This window comes from Saccharomyces paradoxus, chromosome IV (genome assembly GCF_002079055.1).
Source record: "Saccharomyces paradoxus chromosome IV, complete sequence".
Classification (NCBI taxonomy): Eukaryota; Fungi; Ascomycota; class Saccharomycetes; order Saccharomycetales; family Saccharomycetaceae; genus Saccharomyces; species Saccharomyces paradoxus.
In genome coordinates this window covers 321,676-341,989 of record NC_047490.1, presented here as the reverse complement: position 1 = coordinate 341,989, position 20,314 = coordinate 321,676, and the positions used below count along the sequence as shown (strand labels likewise).

Below are 20,314 nucleotides of genomic sequence, written 5' to 3'. Positions count from 1 at the left end.
GCTACAGAATATATACAAAATGGCTCACGAAAACGTTTGGTTCTCCCACCCAAGAAGATTCGGTAAAGGTTCCCGTCAATGTCGTGTCTGCTCCTCCCACACCGGTTTGGTCAGAAAGTACGACTTGAACATCTGCCGTCAATGTTTCAGAGAAAAGGCTAACGACATTGGTTTCCACAAGTACAGATAAGTCAAGAGTGGTTGGTAACATTGTAATCATTAACCATTTTTGAGCTGCTTTGGTTACTTCTTTTCTTTTCTTTTCTTTACACTTATTTTGTATAAGTTATCATAATTATTTTTGGTATTACTATATTATGTTTATCATTAAATATTGGCGATATAATAAAAAAATCCTAGTCACAAGTAGTGCTGGCTTAATAAGTTTGCCTGCTAATATTGAGTGATGATAAAATACTATTGCCGTGCTTATTGTCACTTCCACGGAAATTGTGCACTAATCATTTGAAACGAGTAGTAATATTTTCTAAAAATTCAAAAAATTTTTCATCTCATCTCATCTCATCTCATCTCATACATTTCTCCACCATTGCTTGAAGGTATAGCTAGCTAGTGTGAACTTTAACCTTCCTAACAACGCCCCGTATTCTTGCTAACTCCAGGTATTTTTGATAAAGACTTCCGCTTTATACAAGAAGAACACAGAAACCAGCTTTTTAGGCTAGAAAAAAATGGGCAGATCAAAGAAAAGATCAAGAGCTTCTTCGTCTCGATTAAATCCATTACGCAAAGCTGAGTCAAACGGCAATGGTAAGGACGCCAATGTCGTCAACAAAAAACTCCAGCCGCTATTACAGAATTTGTCAAGCGTAGTGCCAAATGACAGAAGTATTGCTTTGAGCTCCATCAGTGTCCTCTGTGAAGATGCACATATGAGACAACTGTTACTGAAAGAAAAGTTAGTTCCTATCATTTTGAGTAAATTATTGAACGATTCTAATTCGGACATAGTCGTGGAGTCGTTCGGCTTATTAAGAAACTTGTCTTTGGAAGAAGGCTATGACGTGTCAATCCATCTTTGGAGGTCTGATATATGGACAAGCATAGCAAGCAATTTTGCCAAGATTATTGATTCGTTATCCGCTTTGCAAGCAGCAGAACAACAATCGCAGCCAAAACCTGCAGGGAAGGCCAAAATAGAATCTAAAAGGTTGTTATTCGATTTCGCCGATAACTTACTATCCTTGGTGGTGGCTCTATCTAATGGGTCCGACGATATTCTGAATGAGATATTAATGGAAAGTAAAATAAATGAAATTTTCCAGGTCATCTTGCAATTATTAAACTACGGTATCGAGAAATTGCCGATAAATCTATTCAACACCATCCTCGATCTCATTTATGATTTAAGTTCCGAATCGTTCGAGTTTATTGACCACGTCTCTAATAATGAGCTTCTATCACAGTTCTTAAATGGACTGTCTCCAGATTTACATCCGCAAACTAATGAACTAACAAAAGTTCTAATTGAAGGTATCCATTGTCAATTTCTTGATATGAAAATAACATATGACCAATGTAACAAAATGATCCACTCTGTATGTCATTCCATTAATAACATTGACCCAGTACAGTTGATAAATGACATCAATAACCCTGTGGAAATTGCACCCGCCACCGGTAAAGATGAAAGCGGTAAAGTTATAGATAAGATCAAGGACTACAATGCTAAACGTAACGAATCCATGATGAAATTGCAAAGCATTGAAATAGCAATTGACCTTATCACCGCCATCACTGAGATAGTCGCGTCCAAATATGAATCACCGGAATCACATGAAGCAACAATTCCAGATGAGCTAATTAATACCTTAACAAATTTCTTACCTCATGTTTTTATGATCTTGAAAGATACTTTCACCTCGCGAATATTGATTGGGTGGAACAACTTGATCTGGCTTTTCGTTTCGCTATCTCTGACAGAGCTATCCGAAGAGTTATTAACCACCTTATGGAGTTATATTACACAGTTGGATAGTCAAGATGATTTGAGTATTAAAATAGGAAGGATGGGTTGTATTTGGGCATTTCTGAAACTTATCTGCCCTGACGGAGCATTTAAGAGTGATAATCGAGCATTGATTAATATCCAAATGCTGAATAACTCAGAATTTGCGAAGGGAATTATTAGCGAGTTCCAAAATAGCAACGACCTTGAATTGCAACAAAAATGTATTAATGTATTAAGCACATATGCTATGATTCATGGACAAATTGAGGTAAATAAGGAGATTGGGCAGTTCTTCATACAGACCTTGGCGCAGTTGAACGTTAGCCCGGAAATTTTGATAGAGATGACAAATTCGCTTTTCCAAATTTACGGTGATGCCTCTTACGACTATAATGAACCAATATTTGTAAGTGGTGGATTTTTACCTGTTCTAAAAGACCAAGTTGTACCAAATTTGAGGCAGCAATTTAAAATGGTTGATAAAAACAAAGATCCTAAATTAAAAGAAAGATGTCATGATTGTTTTACCACGTTGGATAGTTTCATTCACTATAAAATGAGTGAAAATTCCACTAATCAATAGATTAATTAAGGTGTATATAGTTGCCATACTTATAGAAATTGGTACAAAAAAAAATTTTCTATTTACCTAGCATAAAAAACAAAGGACACAAAAATATTCTTGAGGATTTGTAAATAATGTTATTTGCTCTATTCTTGTTACAAAATGACATTAGTTAAATAAATTACAAAAGGAGAAAGGATGGGAAAACTGGTTTTCCCTCTATTTAGAGTACTGTTTAGCTTGAAGCAAAACTTTCTTGTCATATTCTGCCTTATTTCTTGAAAATGATCTCCATGCAGGCTCTTGAGCAGGGGAGTTTGGATTTGGAGAGTCTAAAAGATCCTGAACCCCAAGAACAATTTGTTTCAACGTGATGGCGGGTCTCCAATCTTGATCTTCATTTAAAATACTTAAACAAATCGTGCCACTTGGATACACATTTGGATGATAAAATCCGGCCGGAAATTTAACCTTTGGAGGCTTTGATGGATATTCATTTGGATATTCAACTGTAATTGGGTATACACCACCCGCCCAATTTGTACCTTCTTTGCCTGGGATACCAGCTTCCCACTTCTGTAAATCCATGGATCCATCAGCTTTCTTGACTGGCTTGGCATAAAATCCAAATGGATGGTCCTTTCTCCATTTTTTTCTGACATTCAAGTAGAACATTTAATGTTCATCGATTTGTTAGTATACCGCTGAATGAAATTGTGTATGCCTACATTTTGTAAGCATAAAAAAGAGGAAACCACAACTTACCTTTCTTCCTGAAGACGCTGTAGACACAAACTGCTCATATTGCCTCCAATAAATGGTGCCAGTGTGTGCTTATCCTGTTTTAATTTTCTCTTCTTTTTTCAAATGTTTGTTATGGAGACTAGAGTAATTTTTAATTTCCAGATGTTAAACGCGGTTTCTGAGTGGTATAAAGTGAAGAAAGAATTACAGATTATGGGAACTGAAGTATCAACTAAAAGAAGAGACGCCAGACATACAACACGAAGTAATGAATGAGAACGAGTACGATAATTTTGATGATTTGGATGACCTTCTAGATGAAGACCCCACTAAACTGGATGAGGCAGAGCCCGAGAATGTACAAGCAAATGGTTCTGTATGTAACGATGGTGGAAACAAGAGGGAAAATGTCGCAAGCAAGGGTAGTGATGACGTACAGGTGGGTAATGAATCTGAGGAGGACCCAGAATTAAAAGAAATGATGGCAGATTTGCAAAGTGAATTCGCAAATCTGATGAAGAATAGTGGTAACGAGAATAATGTGAAGACAGAAGACTTTAATAAATTGATGAGTGCTTTAGAAGAGGCAACTAAAATTCCTCGCCAAGACGCTGACAAAGAATCTAGTAGTTTTAAAAGCAACGGCACTGATAAAGGGGCCCTCAATGTCAACAATCCAGGATTCAAAAACATCGTCTCTAATACACTGGACAGGTTAAAGGAAAATGGTAGTAAGGTTGATACATCACTAGCTGAAGAGACCAAGGAATCTCAACGCAGTGGCCAAAATAATAATATTGATGACATATTATCACAGTTATTAGATCAAATGGTAGCATCCGGAGGAAATGAAAGCGCAGATAATCAATTTGACCTTAAAGACGGGGAAATGGACGACGCAATAACCAAGATACTTGATCAAATGACGTCAAAAGAAGTTTTATATGAACCCATGAAGGAGATGCGCAGTGAATTCGGTACTTGGTTCCAAGAAAACAGTGAAAATGAAGAGCATAAGGAAAAGATAGATATCTACAAAAGACAATTCAATATAGTGAGCGAAATTGTAGACATTTATGAATTGAAAGATTATGACGAGCTGAAGCATAAAAACCGTGTTACCGAACTTCTAGACGAATTAGAACAGCTTGGTGATAGCCCTATTAGAAGTGCGAACAGCCCTCTGAAGAACGGGAATGAAGAAGATCTTATGAAAATGTTAGAGATTGATGGTAATGATCCCAACTTAGGGAACCTCGATAAGGAACTAGGCGACGGTTGTAAACAACAATAAGAGGTATACATTTATGATAACAATAATAAAAAAGAAAAATTAGTTCATAATTCTAGAGCGTAACTAAATATAACACTTAAAAAATGAAAAAAAAGTAGATTGGGCTATTTAAATTCGATTGATTACTCAATTGACTTGATTTCTTTTTGTAGTCTTTTTTCAACAGCATCCAAAAATTCTTCTGTAGTAACATAAGCAGATCTTTCGTTGTTACCGCAAGCCAAAGCCAAATCCTTCGTCATGATACCGTCTTGCTGAACTGTGTTCAGAGTGGCAGATTCCAAAATATTGGCAAATTTGCACAAAGCTGGAGTTTTGTCCAATTCACCTCTCTTCAATAGACCTCTCGACCAAGCAAAAATGGATGCAATCGAGTTTGTAGAAGTTTCTTCGCCCTTTTGGTATTTTCTATAATGTCTTGTCACCGTACCATGGGCAGCTTCACTTTCGAAAGTTTTGCCGTCTGGTGTAACTAAGATAGAAGTCATCAACCCCAAAGAGCCAAATCCCTGGGCGACGATGTCAGATTGGACATCACCATCATAGTTTTTTAGCGCCATGATAAACCCACCTTTAGACTTTATCATTTGGGCGACCATGTCATCAATTAAACGATGTTCATAATGGATGCCAAGTTCCTCGAATTTGGATTTATATTGAGCTTCATAAACTTCTTGAAAAATGTCTTTGAATCTACCGTCATATTTCTTCAAAATAGTGTTCTTGGTTGACAAGAAAAGGTTCAGCTTCTTGTCAATGGCCAACTTGAAAGACGAATGAGCAAACCCTTCGATGGATTCATCAGTATTGTACATGGCCATGGCCACACCACTGCCTTTGTAGTCATACACTTTCAAAGTTTGGGGTTGAGCAGTTGTCGCAGATCCAGATGGCTTGTAGACTAGTTCCAAGGAACCTGGGCCTGGGATCAACGTGTCTGTGGCCTTATATTGATCACCATGAGCGTGTCTTCCAATAATGATTGGTTTTTCCCAACGTGGAACCAGTCTAGGAATTCTAGGAATAACAATGGGCTCTCTAAACACCGTACCGCCAAGAATATTTCTGATGGTACCATTAGGAGACTTCCACATCTTGTGCAGATTGAACTCCTTCACACGAGCTTCATCAGGAGTGATGGTGGCACACTTGATACCGACACCATACTTCTTGATCGCCTCAGCAGCATCCTGAGTAATCTTATCGGACGTGGCGTCACGAGATTCGACAGATAAGTCGTAGTACTTCAAGTCTACGTCCAAGTAGGGTAGAATCAATTTTTTCTTGATCTTGTCCCAAATGATACGGGTCATTTCATCACCGTCCAACTCGACAACGGGCTGCTTGACCTTGATCTTGCTGAAAGCAGCAAGGCGAGAAGTGGAAAACAATCTTCTAGATAGCATACTCATGCTGGGCGGTCTTCCTTTTGTGTCTGGTCTCTCACAATTGCACGAACGAAGAATTCGTAAGATCCATATGAGTCGCTCTTTATATGGGTAGGTGGAATTATGTGAGTCAAAATCCGCGCGTGACCCGTAAAGCGTTATCAGAAGGTGCAAACGGTGCTGTTTGGCCCATAAAAGAAATGCTTCATGCTCTTTTTGATTATGAGTGGGCTTTATTTGGTCCACGCTACTTGCAGAATCTTGTCATGGCCTCTAGCAGGGTCTTCCTTCATATCTCTTCATTTACTGCAACCTGATTGGCCCGCTACCACGATGCCCGCTTTGTTCCTGTGGTATTAAAAGAATCGATGAAAGAGAGTCCCATCTTCAGGGAAAATTACAACCGAGGACCAGAACAAGCAAGACATTTGCAAACCACAACTACAAACGACTTACACAGACATGGCTATTGCTCCAATTACCGGTACAATCAAGAGAAGAGTCATCATGGACATCGTCCTCGGGTTTTCCCTCGGGGGTGTTATGGCCTCCTACTGGTGGTGGGGATTCCACATGGATAAGATTAACAAGAGAGAGAAGTTCTACGCAGAGCTAGCTGAAAGGAAAAAGCAAGAGAACTGACCAAATCCGACTACTATTCTTTTTTCGCATTATATTCTTATTCCTATTTATTTGTCTTTTTATTTTTTTCTGTGCTGGTCTCAATTGATTACTTTTGTAAGAGTGTGTGGGGAAGGAAAAGCAAACTAATTATTCTTCTTCCCTTTTGACATTTATCGTAATTTTTCTTTTTGTATATTTTTATGAAAAAAATAGTTTACATATTATATAGTGTCAAACTAAAATAAAAACAAACTTAAAAAACGAGTTATAAGGAAGACATGTGGAGCACAAAACAGGCAGAGTATAAGTGAACTGAAAGTTGTATATTATTGCCTTTAGAAGGTGCGGCGTATAACTCTTTTGATTCTTATTCTTCTATGATTTTTTCTATAGCAGCATAAAAGAATAAATTAGAGTATAGGCCTCCACATGTTAAGAACACGAATGTTTGCAACTGCTGTTGCTCGAATGTCTGGGATTCGTAGGAATTCTTTCGTCAAAACTATAAACACGGTAACAAAGAGGAACATTGCTAGAATAGAAAAGTTGTATGAAGTATTTGAAGTTGATCATGACGGATATGGAGGGAAGAAACGCCTACCAACCAAAGAATTGACTAAATTGCTATACACCACAAGCAGGGATATGCTGGTACACGTACCAATAACTGGAGACTTGAGCACAGGAAATAGTTTCGAAACGAGAAACGAGGCTTTACAAAAATTGGGTGAACAACTCATCCGTTTGGAAATTAATAAGATGCTTACAATAACATTTACGAATTTCAATCAGTTTAATATAATGAACAAGAACTTCAACTATATTCATAATTTAGATCGACCTCGGGTGGTGAACTCGGATTCGATAAGCTGGCTTATCAACAGTTCCTTGAAAATTAAGCAGTTAGCTCATTTGCGAATACCTGCCAATTTGCCAAAGGAAATGGGTTTAGACTCCAGTTCTAAGGACTTCCAGAATTTAAACGATTGGAAAGTGATATTATCCTTTATTGGCTACCTGAAATTACTGGATATTAAAAACGATAACGAAAAATTTATTGAATCAATTACAAAAACTATATGCCTACCTCTAATCAATTTCCATTTGCGTAAATCATAGCCTAAAAGAAACAATGCCTTTCTATCCGTTATCCCTTTATTTTATTTACAATAACTATGTAAAAACATTTATTTCTTATACTTTGTTTATAATGTTACAATTTTTTTCTTTATCCCCCTCTTCCCATTTTTTTTTCTATTTTATTTTTTTGTTAATTAGGGTATAAAACCCATTTTGCTCCTTAATCACTGTCACTGTCGCTATTATCGCTACTGTCGTCGGAATCGGAATAATTATTATTATTTATGATTTCATCCTTTTCCAAAAATTTCAGGGTTTTCTTTTTCTTGTTCGTTTGCCCATTCAAGTAGTTTCCACTTAGTTTTCTCTTAATATTACTGCTGTTCTTTTTCTCGAAATAACTTTCATAAATTATTGCGATAGTCTCTCCATCTAAAATATCCAAATCAATCTCAATTTCATCTTCATCGGAAGTTAGTATCTCATCTGCGGGTAATGAATTTTTGATGATACGAATCATCCCACTCATTTCCAAGTCACTTAATTCATTGATATTATCAGTAATAGATTTCTTCAAATCATCAACTGAATGCTTCGTTATCTTCTTGCGCAAAAGCTTCCTGCCTGGGCGCCTCCTCTTTCTTCCCTTCGATAATTTACTCAACTCTTGCCTTTTTAATTGCTGCAATTCAACTTCCATTTTCTTCAGTTTTTGTTCCAAATATTGAATAGCCGGATTAGTAATATCATTCTCATTTATTTCTTCATCATCATATTCATCATCAGATGAATATGAAGAAGAATAGTTATCTTCTCCAAGATCTGAATCCGTTTCAATTTCATTTAAAACATCCTGATTCTCTGACCAATGAAAATTGAAAAGCTCTTTCAGTTTCTTGCCCATTGAATGGACTTCATTGCCTTCTGGATTGAATTGGAAGCAATTATAAAAGACAAGGTTGAGGTCGTTGACAAATTGATCAATTGTTTTGTACTTCCAGTTCATCAAATTATTTGATATTGTACCCAAATCCATAGGATTCTTTATAATGTCAAAATAATTTGGTAGATTCAAAGCAATCGGATCAACAGGTTGTAAAAAGGGGTAATTTATATCTGAATTTTTTTTACTCATCAAAACCTTTATAATTTTCAGGCAAGTCCTGAATTTTTTCTGCAAAGTTTTCGATTTTGGTTTGGAGTTTTCATATATATCAAACAAATCCTTCGATTTGGGTGGATGAATAGTTCTTTTGGGCCTACCACCACTGACGCCTTCTCTATTTCCACTTTCACCGATATTGTCATCAGTAGTACTAATTGAACGCCTAATGACAAGTGGAGAATCCAAATCCTCGTTTTTCTTCCGGTTTCTACTTGTTCTCTTCAAAGCAGAAGCGGGTAAAACTCTCGGTGGCATCGCAGATAACTTTCTTTCAAAATATGTTTGAATCCTCTTAGCCATCGAAGAGATCGAAGATTCTGAACCATTAAAGTTTAAACAATTATCCACCATTGTTTTGAAGTCCGATGTGACCTGCTCTACTGAATGATAAACGTTGCCCTGCAATTTTGTTTCAATTAAAGACAAATCCATTGGGGTTTGAACATAATTGAAATAATGCGGGATGTTCAAAGCAATAGGGTCAACCGGCTTCAGAAACGGTCTAGCATCTTTTAATCGTTTAGTCGCCTTAATGGAGTTTAAAAGGTACTTACTTTGATGTGGTGGTAGTGCTCCGGCTTCTATTTCAGCTTCCAATGCTGGCCCTGTTTCCCGCTCTAGGCCCAAAGGGTGTTCGGGAAAACTTTCCGGAGTGGATGCATTACTAATGGATATGGGAGACAAAGTTTGGTGGGCGTGGGAAGAAGAATTCAGGTTAGTGATACCGCTGCTTGCGAGTTTGTAGTTTCCCTCGTGTCCGTAGTGGAAGATATCCCTGAAGTGGGGTCCATCGTCGATACTTACCGCGCTGACATTACCGCTATCGTCACCAACGCCGACATTGATATTGTTTTTGTTGCTGCTACTCTCGCTGCTGTTGCTGCTCCTGCTATCTTCAGAAGCACCCTGTCGTGCTGCCAGTAGAGCAGAGTGTGCGTGTCTTGTATCCATATTAGTACGAGACATAGCCGCCGAGGTCTTAATTGCTCAATTTGTTTGTTTCAGTTTTTCCGCGTTCTCTCTTTTTCGCTCTTTTCTCGCCACTACGTCCGCCTTATATATAAAATCCCTTCCGAAAAACAAAGTGCCCGAAACAAGCGCCAACGTCGTCCATTTTGCCACCGTATCACTGCACACGAGTAATGAAAAAACTAGTGATGGTTGCGCCTCATGTGTCACTTTTGAGTGTCTTTCCGGCATCATTGAACATTTGACTGGGCTGTTCTCTTCCGTTTCGCTGTTAAGCTTCTGTGTGCTAATACAAAGGCTTTTGCTCTTGTTCTTCCTCTTATGCGTGAACACTTTTGCGCGTTCCTCCCTTTCTCTTTTAGCGTTGTTGACGTGGCACTCTCTTTTCGCCTCTTTCTTTTTTTAGCTTAGACGTTACCCCGCCTGCCTTCACTCCGCTAAGGGGAAGAAGAGTGGAAAAGTGCCGTATATAACAATGGTATAACAAGTCCCGATTTAGTAAAGAAGATACGATAGTAACCTCTTCCAAGGCAATCACGTCACATTATACTCGTAATCACGGAATTCACAGAATTGAATCATGTCATTATATTACACCTTGGTTTTTGCCATTCTAGTGGTGGAGATTTTTATGTTCTCCATCCTTGCCATCCCAATTCCTTCTAAGTACCGTAGGCCCCTCACCCTACTGTTATTAAAGCCGTTCAAGTCTTCCACAGTGCAAGTTGCGATCAAATGTATACTTGGGTTCATTCTTTTGCTTTTCATTGATTGTATCAACAGAGTGTACAGCATCGACAAAGAGCTGCAACTAAGCAGCTCCTCTCAAAATAATGGCGCTATTATTGCTCAAGATAGAATTGAGGTGCTCTCTAGGAAATTCTTCGCACAAAGGAACATGTATCTGACAGGTATAACCCTATTTTTGACCTTTGTCGTGGTTAGGACGTTTGGCCTAGTCATAGAGCTTTTGACCATGAAGGACGTCTACAGGGCGTCGCCTCCAGTGGCCTCCAGCGATGTCAAGAAGAACGACTCTGTTACTGCAGAGGCTGCTGCTCAATCCGGCGCTTCCAAGGACGATCATGGCGATGAGAAAAATTTTGAACTATTGAAGAAAATTCAGGACATTGATGACGAAATATCACGTTTAAAGGAGAAGTCGGAATCATTACAAGAGGAAATGAACTAATCTGATGTTTTGTTCCTTCTTTTCCGTACAGGAATATATACGTACATGTATACGCATATATATATATATATATAGTCCATGTGCGACAGCTCAATTATCTTTCCTTCCAATCTTTTTTTTTGAGTCAGTGCGTGCTAAGATTTTAGGCTGATCGCCAACCTAAATATAAATAGACAATATAAAATGGAAAGGAAATTTAAATAGAAAAATAATAGTACTATACGTGTGTCTATTTGGTTCATTCTACTACTCAGACTTTGATATTAATAGAATTATTACTACTAGGTTTCCTGACTTCAAAATCTATAAATATACTGTCATGCTCTAAGCGATTGGAAAACTCAAAATATTCCCTTACTGTAGCATTGAACGTCTCAATTAAAACACAGATTTTTTGCATCCTTGTCTTCAATTTCATATCTTGGATCTGCTTCCAAATCGTCATCTCCTTCTCGCTAATCTCCTTCAAATTTTCCACACTCTGACTGCCAATTTTTGGAACATCATGCTCATCTTCCGTACACTTGCCAAATATACTAAAATCAGGTACTGGTAGCTCAAAACCTAGATCACTATTACGTACAAAAGCGAAGTTTCTCATCTCATTTTCATTGTTAGCAGCACTCGCAACGATCAAATCTTTCGGGACAGGCAAAGGTTTCATGTACTTACTGCCTCCATGGATAGTTCCCCATTTCATGTTGGCCAAATCTATTCTTTCAACAACCTTCCTATTCGTTTGAATGAATGCCAATTTGAATACCGTGGTTATACTATTGTGCTCCTTAATTTCATTAGAAAACCTAAATTCTGGTGGGCCTATCAATATATTCTCCCTCTTCTTACTAAATTTGATACTTGAATTAGATGATGCCATTGATCCTGAACTATTACCGTGTCTGAAAATTTTCTCAATATTACTGGATGACCGCTTCGGTAAACTTTCTGTAAAATCGGTCATATCTTCATCATAGTCAAAATCGCTGCCCAATTCATTTTCCTGCTCCTTCTTCTTCTGTGAATCTTCGGAGGTACTAGAAAATTTTGAAAGCCAACTATTCAGTGTTGCCGACAAAGAGCTATTACTTTCCTTCGTCTTATTTTTATGTGAGCCACTATCTTCTGAATCTTCGTCATTATCTTCGTTATCCTGATTTCCTTCAAACCCATCTGAAATTTTGTGATTTTTTTTGGGATCTAGTCGAGTTTTCTTTTCTGCAAGCAGGAAGGCGACTTTACTTGTCATTTCATCTAAAACATCATAAGCATACTTGCCGTTTTTCAAAATTACGTTAGGTCTTGTATTTGCCACTGAACTAACAGAGGGAAATCTTTCTGTGGCTAAATTTTTATCGTGATTAATCTTATAAACTAAGTGGTCCTCTGTATTCGGCTTTTTTGGGATCATCATCAAACGTGAGTTACCATTAAAAATGAGCGCAGTCTTCCTATGCGCAATTATATCATTCGAACTATGCTTTTGCATTTCAACTAGCTTTTCTTTGTTCACTATTAGTTCTTCATATAACCCCCTGATCCTCTCATGTGGCAAGAATCGTAATGAATTAGAACCTTGAACACTTGGAATGATTTTAAAAACTAACAGCTTCATAAATAAAATTCTAATCAAAGGAAATTCATTATCAAATGTTAGTGACTCCCAGAAATCATTTAACAGTGTATTTGCTATTTCATCGCGTTCCTCAGAGCCTACGTGTTTCCAAATATTGAAGAGGCACAACAAAGAAACGGTCTGGCAGTTAACATTTTTAGTCCTTAACATACTCAGAAGCCCATTGTGCCATGACCCCCAATGAATAAATTTCAAAGACGATAAGCTTTCAAATTGAAAAATAATGAACTGGAGAACTTTGTTGTAAATGACGTTCGCTGCAACGTAATCGTACGCTGAGATAGTTGAGACATAGTCTATCAATAAGGACTCATGTAAAGAAAGCATATTTTCCAGGTATTCCAAATGACTATCTTTAACAATACAGCCCGAAAGACTTCTGAGACATTCCCATAACTTAATTGTCTTAAAGTTGGAAAAAACATAATCATTAATCCTTTCAGATGTGATTAAAGCATTGTTACTATTCAAGCTTCTGAAATTTGGGTGTGACTCTGTTACATTCTCGTTTGTAATTCTCGGATTCGGCGTTTGTTTAATGATACGTGTGAATTTATTCAAATCTGAATTCAAAAATCTAGTTGTTACATGCGTTAAGAGAATTTCTGATCCAGGTATGCATGACAATGTCGATTTTTCAATACTAACATGTGGACCAGAGAACTTAATAAATTGAAGTATGATATACCAATAGTGCCAATAAAATGACATAAGTACGAAATCATTCTTGATATAGGAAACAATAATCTTAAAAAATTTGGTATCTTTATTTTCAAACGCTTCAGCATGGATCATTTGTCCCTGATCGTCAGTAAATTTATATTGTCTCTTCTTCCATGAAAACAAACATGCTTGAATATTTGAAGAGATTTGAGGAGAAACAGTCAATAACAAAATCGTATCGAAACGTAAGTCTTCTGGTAAGTAAAAAAATGCGTAGGCATTTAATTTCCCGATGAATGCTCGTAGTAGAGAAGAATATTTGTTAAGGTATTCTAGCTTTTTGTCGTTTTTAGAGCACTTGTCATCACTCTCTGTACGTTTAAATTTTTTGGTGTTTTTAGAAATTAAAACCAGTTTATTTGTTATGCAATGAACGGTTAGTAAAAGATGGTGTGAATATATTTCCATGTCTCTCGGTGAATGGAAAGGTAATATTATTAATATGGTCATAATTTTGCTGACGCATTCGAGACACACGGAAGTCAGTTCTATGCTTAAGCTCAATTCAAGAGCAGTATCAATTTGAAGCGAAGTGTCAGAGTTTAGAAAGTTTAAGAGCGTCACCCACCATTGAGTCAAAACATCTCTGCTCTCCAGCCTACAGTTACTTTGTGAGAAATCGCACCATTGTCTTAAAACTGTTAATAGCTTCAAGCGCAAAAAATTTGAAGAGGATTTGCAAAATTTTGTATTTTTTTCTTTAGTGCTAGCTGGCTGATTAGCGTTGTTTATAAAACTGATAAACCTGTTCAATGATTGAAATAATTGAGTTTCATACTTGTCGATCAAGACACTATCTTGAGACGTAGGCGTTAATCCACATTCATATAGTTGATTATGTATGACAGGACCCATGCTTAATGGGCAATATGATCTTTAGTGCTACAACAATGCTTATATAGCATACGAAGCACAATCGAGTTCAGATTGTCTCTCTACGCACTGTAAAAGGTAGTATTGGGAAAATTACTGACGAACTTCTCCGACCCTTGATTTTAGTGGATTCAAATGGAAGAGCAGATCAACTATAGGCACTCAGAATGCCTTCTAACTTTGAAACAAATTATCAAGTGATCGCATGTCTTTAATAAATCATCGTTATTACATAAAAGTGACAAAGGCATTAGATCACGTGATGATAATCACATCCAACGAACTTACTAAAAGAAGGCGGAAAAACAAAAAAGTAAAATAAAATAGAAAAAGTTGGATGGATGTTGTTTGAACGTCAAACTAATAGAGTTTGTCCCAAGGTTTTGAAAACAGATAGGGAGGGCTTTCAACGTTTTTATGCTAATTGTGCTAGCTGGTAATAATCAGATATGACGGCCGAACCTGCTGCTAAGAAAATCAAGCTAGAATTAAGCGATCCTAGTGAACCGCTCACTCAATCAGATGTAATAGCATTTCAAAAAGAAGCTTTGTTTAGGTGTATAAATCGTAGAAGAGTTGACTTTGAAGCCTTGCGAAAGCAATATGAGCTTTCAAGAAGAGAATGCATTGATATTTCCCGGAAGCTGGCAAATATTATGGCTCTCATAGTGACTTTAGCTAGGTTTATCGAAACATTCTGCACAGACGCCAACGAGAAACAACTGTGCAAGGAGATAGCCCAAGGTGATGAGACATTGATAGTTCAGCGCAGTGATTCTTTCATGAAGCTATTGACTAAATATGGTAAGCCAAACGCCACGGACGATAATACAAATAATAATGCTTCAGATCATATTCAAGAATTAACAACGGAGTTGAAAAACTTGCGGAAGAGTAAAGAGGAGCTCTTTTATGAAAACTCGCAGTTGACAGAAGAGATCTCTGCTTTGAAGGAGTATTATACCAGCATAATTCGTAAGTATGATAGAAATGAATCCTTTACTATAAAGCGTGTTTTTAAGGAAGATAAGACAGAAGCTGCAAAGGAAGTACAGGAAAATAAAGATGAGCTTAGTGAAAGGAACACAAAATCTGAATATAAAGACGTTTTTGCAATTAATGGTGATGATAAATCCAAAAAGTCCGAGAAAGGTAATGAACTTCTGCAGGATGAGGATAAACAAAAAGAAGATGCCGAGAGTGAAAAATTGGAGCTGGACCTGAAATTTTCTGATTTGCGAGCTGAAGTAAATTCCTTGAAGTCCACCATAAAAGACCTTGAGAATATCAGAAAAGAAAATGAGGAGGAGCTTATCAAAACACGTTCTGAGATATCCGATTTGAAAAAGCAACAGATAGCAGAGGCAAGTCACGACCCAGATTTCAAGTCATATGACCACGAATCCCTGCTAACAAAGATTCAACATTTGACCGAACAAAATGAAGAACTATCGGAGGTCAATAGTTCCTTTTTATCGAAATTTCAACTTCTGGCCAAAGAGAAGGAAGTATATACAAACAAAGTTCGAGAAGAATTCCAGAAAAGTCTTGATTCGCTAGTAGAAATGAACAATTCATTGGAAAAAGACGTTGTGAGAATAAGAACCGCTCGTGATGACTTACTAAGCAAAATCGCCATTTTGGAAGCCGAAAAATCCAAGACTGAGGTTCTAAGCGATCTACAACATGCGATTGACATTTTAAAGGAACAATGGACCAAAATTGAGCAAAGATCGAACGACACAAAGTCTTCGTCAACTCAAGATGCATTAATAAAGGAAATTCAAGATTTGGAAAAGGGCTTTAAAGAATTATCTGACCTCACTCATAAAAAGTACTCCGAGATTATTAACCACGAATCTGTCATATCCAAGCTTACTGTAGAAAAAACTAAAGCGGATCAAAAATATTTTGCCGCGATGAGATCCAAAGATTCAATTTTAATCGAGATCAAGAATCTTTCTAAAAGCCTCAGTAAATCGAATGAGTTGATTCTACAGTTAAAGGACTCTGATAGATTGCTACAACAAAAGATAGGAAACTTACATAAACAACTGGATCTTTCTCAAAATAATGAACGAAGGCTGATTGATTCCAGTAAAACAGAGACACTAAAAATAATTGACTTAAATAATACATCCACTAAATTGAAAAGGTCACTAGAGAAGTTACAAGAAGAGAGTAACAAAAGCATTGCAGATATGACGCATCTAGAAACTAAATTAAATGATACAGAAATTGAATTGAAGCACTTCAAGCTGAAGGCATCTCATCTAGAAGCTAAGTGTGAAAAATTGCATAACACATTGTTCAATGGTAACAACAAAAATAAGGGCTCAAGTGACGAAGCGCTCGTGGAAGAATTAGCAAATTTCCGTACACTTGTTTATTGTTCCTTATGTTCTAAAAATTGGAAAAATATGGCTATTAAAACTTGTGGCCATGTCTTTTGTGAGAATTGTTGTAAAGAACGATTAGCAGCAAGGATGAGAAAATGCCCTACATGCAATAAAGCATTCAGTTCCAATGATTTATTAACAGTGCACTTGTAATACTAATTAATTTACCACTTCTCCACTGTTTGTGTTATATCCTCCATATACATATATATTATATATGCAATATATGTAAATTCCAGTTTTGCCATTGCTTTTATTAATTTTATGTGTCATCCTTATCCAATTGTTCAATGAAAGAATAACCTCTTCTGTCGCATCCTTCCAAGGAAATTCTTTAACTGTATATATCATGCTAATAATTTCTATAAGCCCTAAAGATTCAGGTAACACTTCGGCGGCCGGGTGAGAGAACGAACACGACCTGAAAAATTTTCTGTGCTTTTTTGTAATAACTTTAATCGGGCTTATTGAAGTTACATTTTTAACGTGAGGGAACATATATATATGTATATCAGCATTTGATACGCAACCTTTCTGATGTATTTTTTGGTAGCGGGGCATATTACTAGAGATACTCCGATAGGGACTGGAAAAGACAAGAATAGAATCACAAACGGGTGATAAGATCAATGGTTTAGTGAGTTCACTCAGCCCATAGTCCTTATCATTTATTTAGCTTCTTGCTATTCTATGTTTTGTTGAAAGCAAATGAATTATGGACCTTTTAATGATGAAGATTTTAATTTTCCGTTGGTCTATTAAGAACAGAAGTACTTCAAAACTACTTTTTAAGACCATCCTTTTGCAGTATTTTTTTGATATTGTAAAACTTCTCACTTACTGTGTGCCTTATGGTCTCGTCGTTCTGATGGACCGTAATCAGACGCACAGTATACTTCGTTTCTGTTGGAGAATATTGGGAGTCTTTTAATGTGATGAGCGGCCAACATAACCTTTTAGTCATAGTTACACTGATTTATCCATTTTTCTATTGCGTTCACTACTTCTTATGCGTAGGCTTGATCTTTTAAATAGTTTCGAAGATAACCATTTATTCAAACGTAGTGGATAAAATCATAAACATAACAAAACTTCCGTGGCGAGTCCCCTCCTTCAATAAAGATCAAAAGTTTGGTTCGAAGACGAGAGATTTATACAAATCGAAAATGTTTAATTTATATTTATTAATATAAAATGAGTATTATTTTTGATATTATTTAACTGATTTAAGCATCTTCTTCGACAACAACAGTTTGTAGACCCTTGGCAGAAGCAACTAAGACAGGTTCAACGTAAGAGAACAATGGGTTCTTGGCGTCTTCTTCTTCGTTTCTCTTTCTGGAAATTCTCAATCTTAATCTGTATTCAACACCCTTGACACCTCTCTTCCAGATAGCTTGGTTCAATTCTGGAGCTAGACGGACATCATCAGTACCCATGTGTAACTTGGCGAACTTCTTAATTTCCTTGACAGCTCTTGGAGCTCTCTTCTTGAAGGAGACACCGTGCAACTATTAAAAATAAAAAAGGTAAAAATTCTTGTTAGTAAAATTTGTTCAATTTTGATATTAGCATAATCTTAATGAATGGTTTTGTATTTTGGAGACTCTTTTGTTCTTTTTCCTTACGTGGAACTTGAGATATGTTGAATTGTTGGCTCAAGCTCCTGGGTCTTCAACTATTAAAAATAGCTATTTTTGTCTTCATCACACTAAGTCCAGTCTAAACATATATTTTCCTTGTTGAGTGTTATAGTTATAGCTTTAGCCCTTAAATCTGTACTATAGAAAATCATCTTAATCAATAGTTTCCGCTGCTAGGTTCATGTTGTACAGTTTGTTCATATCATATTGCCTTAATATTAGAAATCTCCTCATAATTAACCATTCAGATGACAAGCCTTTGGGCATCATATTATTAATATTCACATACTCTTTTGTGCAAGTTAATGGTGTATTCACGAGTGACAACGTCTTTCAAACCGGCCATTTTTCCTTTGATTGAGTTCTGTTTGCTTATTAATTCTTGTTTTAACACTAAATTGAAACTGTCACTAGTTTAAAATCTTCAATATAATTCAATACTATCTTTCAGCTAAGAGATCCTACGCGCCCGTTGGGAACAAGAGTAGGTGAAGCTGTGTCTGCCTGCGCAGTTAGGAGAATGAAGGAAGAAATGCCGCAAACCTGAACGGAGCTTTTCCCTCCTCCCCGCCTGTACAAGAATGATACTGTAGTGACAGAAAGCCTTTCAGAGCCCCCCGCCTCCAGCTGGGGAGCCACCGCCTGCAATTTCAAAAGTGTTAACCAAGACGGATATTCCGAAAGAAAAAGTTTATTTATCATTCTTAAATTTAAACAGATGAATGTATGGGGGTATAAAATAAAGGTGCACGGATGTAAGGAATAGAAAAGTATTGGAAATAATGAAAAAAGGGCCCAGTAGGGGAAAGAGTTCGGGAAAACAGAAATGATATCAGCACGTCATGAATGTAAAATAAGATAGTAAGCATCTTCATTCCGGCAACTAGTGCTATAGAATTTTATGATAGTGTTTTGACAACGGAACGGCATCCGAGGACGAAAGATAAGGAAAAATTCACCGCAGTTTATTTTTGAGAGAATTGAAAACATAGGATATAAATGTCAGTAAGCGAACAAGACCCTAATAGGGCGTACAGAGAGACTCAATCCCAGATATACAAACTACAGGAGACACTACTGAATTCTGCGAGGACAAAAAATAGGCAAGAGGAAGGGCATGAGAGCAACATTCTTCCTCTTTCAGAGCGGTATGAGAATTCTAAAAACGGCAGAGCTTTGGCCTACGACATACCTAACGTAAATTCACAGTCGGTTCTTGCTTTCACTGAGAAACACTACTCAAGCAAGTTGAAAAAATTGGGGACACTTTACTACAACCGTTTCAAAGAAGGGTCTTTTGACGAAAACTCGACAAGTTACTCTGACAGGCACAATTTCCCATACGACCTCTATGACAACACTCTTCCACCACCATTCCTTCCAGCTATCGGCGTCCAAAATACCAACAATATTGTAACGCTAAAAATAACATATGAAGATATCCAGGCAAGTTTTGACAATATAGAATCTCCTAGAACGAGAAATAACGAAATTTGGGGGTGTGATATCTATTCTGATGATTCTGACCCAATCCTAGTACTAAGGCATTGTGGGTTCAAAATCGTAGTGCCTCCTAGTGGCCCATTCCATAAATTAAGAAGAACACCTGTAAATATGGACAACCAAGATAATGTTACAGGTAACCTTCCCCTATTGAAAGGCACACCTTTCGATCTAGAGGTGGAATTATTATTATTGCCCACCCTACAAAAGTATCCTAGCGTGAAAAGATTCGATGTAACGTCGCGAGAATGGGGATTGGAAGGTACTGCTATACACGATGGACTGAGTTACGGTATCTATAGTATTGTTATTAAGCAAAGACTGGATAGAGATAAACCTCATGAACCAACCGGATATATTAAAAACTTGAAATGGACCTAAGGAAGGCCATGATATTGGCAGTAGTCGCACTCTTCCAACCCGATTCGCGTCATGTGTGTATATCCGACTTAATTTAATTTATTATTTTCCTTCTTTATTTCAGTATTATTGGTTTGAGAAACATGCGATACATCGCACTATATATAACAAAAAGCTCTACTATGTA

General features: G+C 37.0%; 13 protein-coding genes across 13 annotated transcripts; 8 read left to right on the top strand and 5 right to left on the bottom strand.

Moving 5' to 3' along the window:
* Window positions 1-19: 19 nt before the first annotated feature.
* RPS29B (40S ribosomal protein uS14) lies at window positions 20-190 on the top strand (the record flags this gene model as incomplete). The annotated part of the gene is made up of 1 exon (XM_033909314.1): window positions 20-190. One exon carries the CDS (start codon window positions 20-22, stop codon window positions 188-190), a length of 171 nt encoding a protein of 56 aa, XP_033765205.1.
* A 502-nt stretch (window positions 191-692) lies between these two features.
* On the top strand, window positions 693-2,555 carry SYO1 (Syo1p; the record flags this gene model as incomplete). Its single annotated transcript, XM_033909313.1, has 1 exon — window positions 693-2,555. One exon carries the CDS (start codon window positions 693-695, stop codon window positions 2,553-2,555), a length of 1,863 nt encoding a protein of 620 aa, XP_033765204.1.
* A 201-nt stretch (window positions 2,556-2,756) lies between these two features.
* Window positions 2,757-3,212, bottom strand: UBC9 (E2 SUMO-conjugating protein UBC9; the record flags this gene model as incomplete). Its single annotated transcript, XM_033909312.1, has 1 exon — window positions 2,757-3,212. The coding sequence occupies one exon, from the start codon at window positions 3,210-3,212 to the stop codon at window positions 2,757-2,759; it is 456 nt and encodes a 151-aa protein (XP_033765203.1).
* Window positions 3,213-3,549: 337 nt separating this feature from the next.
* On the top strand, window positions 3,550-4,575 carry PEX19 (Pex19p; the record flags this gene model as incomplete). Its single annotated transcript, XM_033909311.1, has 1 exon — window positions 3,550-4,575. The coding sequence occupies one exon, from the start codon at window positions 3,550-3,552 to the stop codon at window positions 4,573-4,575; it is 1,026 nt and encodes a 341-aa protein (XP_033765202.1).
* Window positions 4,576-4,697: 122 nt separating this feature from the next.
* Window positions 4,698-5,987, bottom strand: IDP1 (isocitrate dehydrogenase (NADP(+)) IDP1; the record flags this gene model as incomplete). Its single annotated transcript, XM_033909310.1, has 1 exon — window positions 4,698-5,987. One exon carries the CDS (start codon window positions 5,985-5,987, stop codon window positions 4,698-4,700), a length of 1,290 nt encoding a protein of 429 aa, XP_033765201.1.
* A 438-nt stretch (window positions 5,988-6,425) lies between these two features.
* COX9 (cytochrome c oxidase subunit VIIa) lies at window positions 6,426-6,605 on the top strand (the record flags this gene model as incomplete). Its single annotated transcript, XM_033909309.1, has 1 exon — window positions 6,426-6,605. One exon carries the CDS (start codon window positions 6,426-6,428, stop codon window positions 6,603-6,605), a length of 180 nt encoding a protein of 59 aa, XP_033765200.1.
* Window positions 6,606-7,016: 411 nt separating this feature from the next.
* Window positions 7,017-7,706, top strand: CBS1 (Cbs1p; the record flags this gene model as incomplete). Its single annotated transcript, XM_033909308.1, has 1 exon — window positions 7,017-7,706. One exon carries the CDS (start codon window positions 7,017-7,019, stop codon window positions 7,704-7,706), a length of 690 nt encoding a protein of 229 aa, XP_033765199.1.
* Window positions 7,707-7,887: 181 nt separating this feature from the next.
* Window positions 7,888-9,798, bottom strand: BDF2 (Bdf2p; the record flags this gene model as incomplete). Its single annotated transcript, XM_033909307.1, has 1 exon — window positions 7,888-9,798. One exon carries the CDS (start codon window positions 9,796-9,798, stop codon window positions 7,888-7,890), a length of 1,911 nt encoding a protein of 636 aa, XP_033765198.1.
* Window positions 9,799-10,381: 583 nt separating this feature from the next.
* YET3 (Yet3p) lies at window positions 10,382-10,993 on the top strand (the record flags this gene model as incomplete). The annotated part of the gene is made up of 1 exon (XM_033909306.1): window positions 10,382-10,993. The coding sequence occupies one exon, from the start codon at window positions 10,382-10,384 to the stop codon at window positions 10,991-10,993; it is 612 nt and encodes a 203-aa protein (XP_033765197.1).
* Window positions 10,994-11,243: 250 nt separating this feature from the next.
* Window positions 11,244-14,204, bottom strand: AHK1 (Ahk1p; the record flags this gene model as incomplete). The annotated part of the gene is made up of 1 exon (XM_033909305.1): window positions 11,244-14,204. The coding sequence occupies one exon, from the start codon at window positions 14,202-14,204 to the stop codon at window positions 11,244-11,246; it is 2,961 nt and encodes a 986-aa protein (XP_033765196.1).
* A 467-nt stretch (window positions 14,205-14,671) lies between these two features.
* BRE1 (E3 ubiquitin-protein ligase BRE1) lies at window positions 14,672-16,774 on the top strand (the record flags this gene model as incomplete). The annotated part of the gene is made up of 1 exon (XM_033909304.1): window positions 14,672-16,774. One exon carries the CDS (start codon window positions 14,672-14,674, stop codon window positions 16,772-16,774), a length of 2,103 nt encoding a protein of 700 aa, XP_033765195.1.
* A 1,073-nt stretch (window positions 16,775-17,847) lies between these two features.
* Window positions 17,848-18,610, bottom strand: RPL31A (60S ribosomal protein eL31; the record flags this gene model as incomplete). The annotated part of the gene is made up of 2 exons (XM_033909303.1): window positions 17,848-18,132; window positions 18,554-18,610. The coding sequence occupies 2 exons, from the start codon at window positions 18,608-18,610 to the stop codon at window positions 17,848-17,850; spliced, it is 342 nt and encodes a 113-aa protein (XP_033765194.1).
* Window positions 18,611-19,263: 653 nt separating this feature from the next.
* On the top strand, window positions 19,264-20,148 carry RXT3 (Rxt3p; the record flags this gene model as incomplete). The annotated part of the gene is made up of 1 exon (XM_033909302.1): window positions 19,264-20,148. One exon carries the CDS (start codon window positions 19,264-19,266, stop codon window positions 20,146-20,148), a length of 885 nt encoding a protein of 294 aa, XP_033765193.1.
* Between the last annotated feature and the right edge of the window lie 166 nt (window positions 20,149-20,314).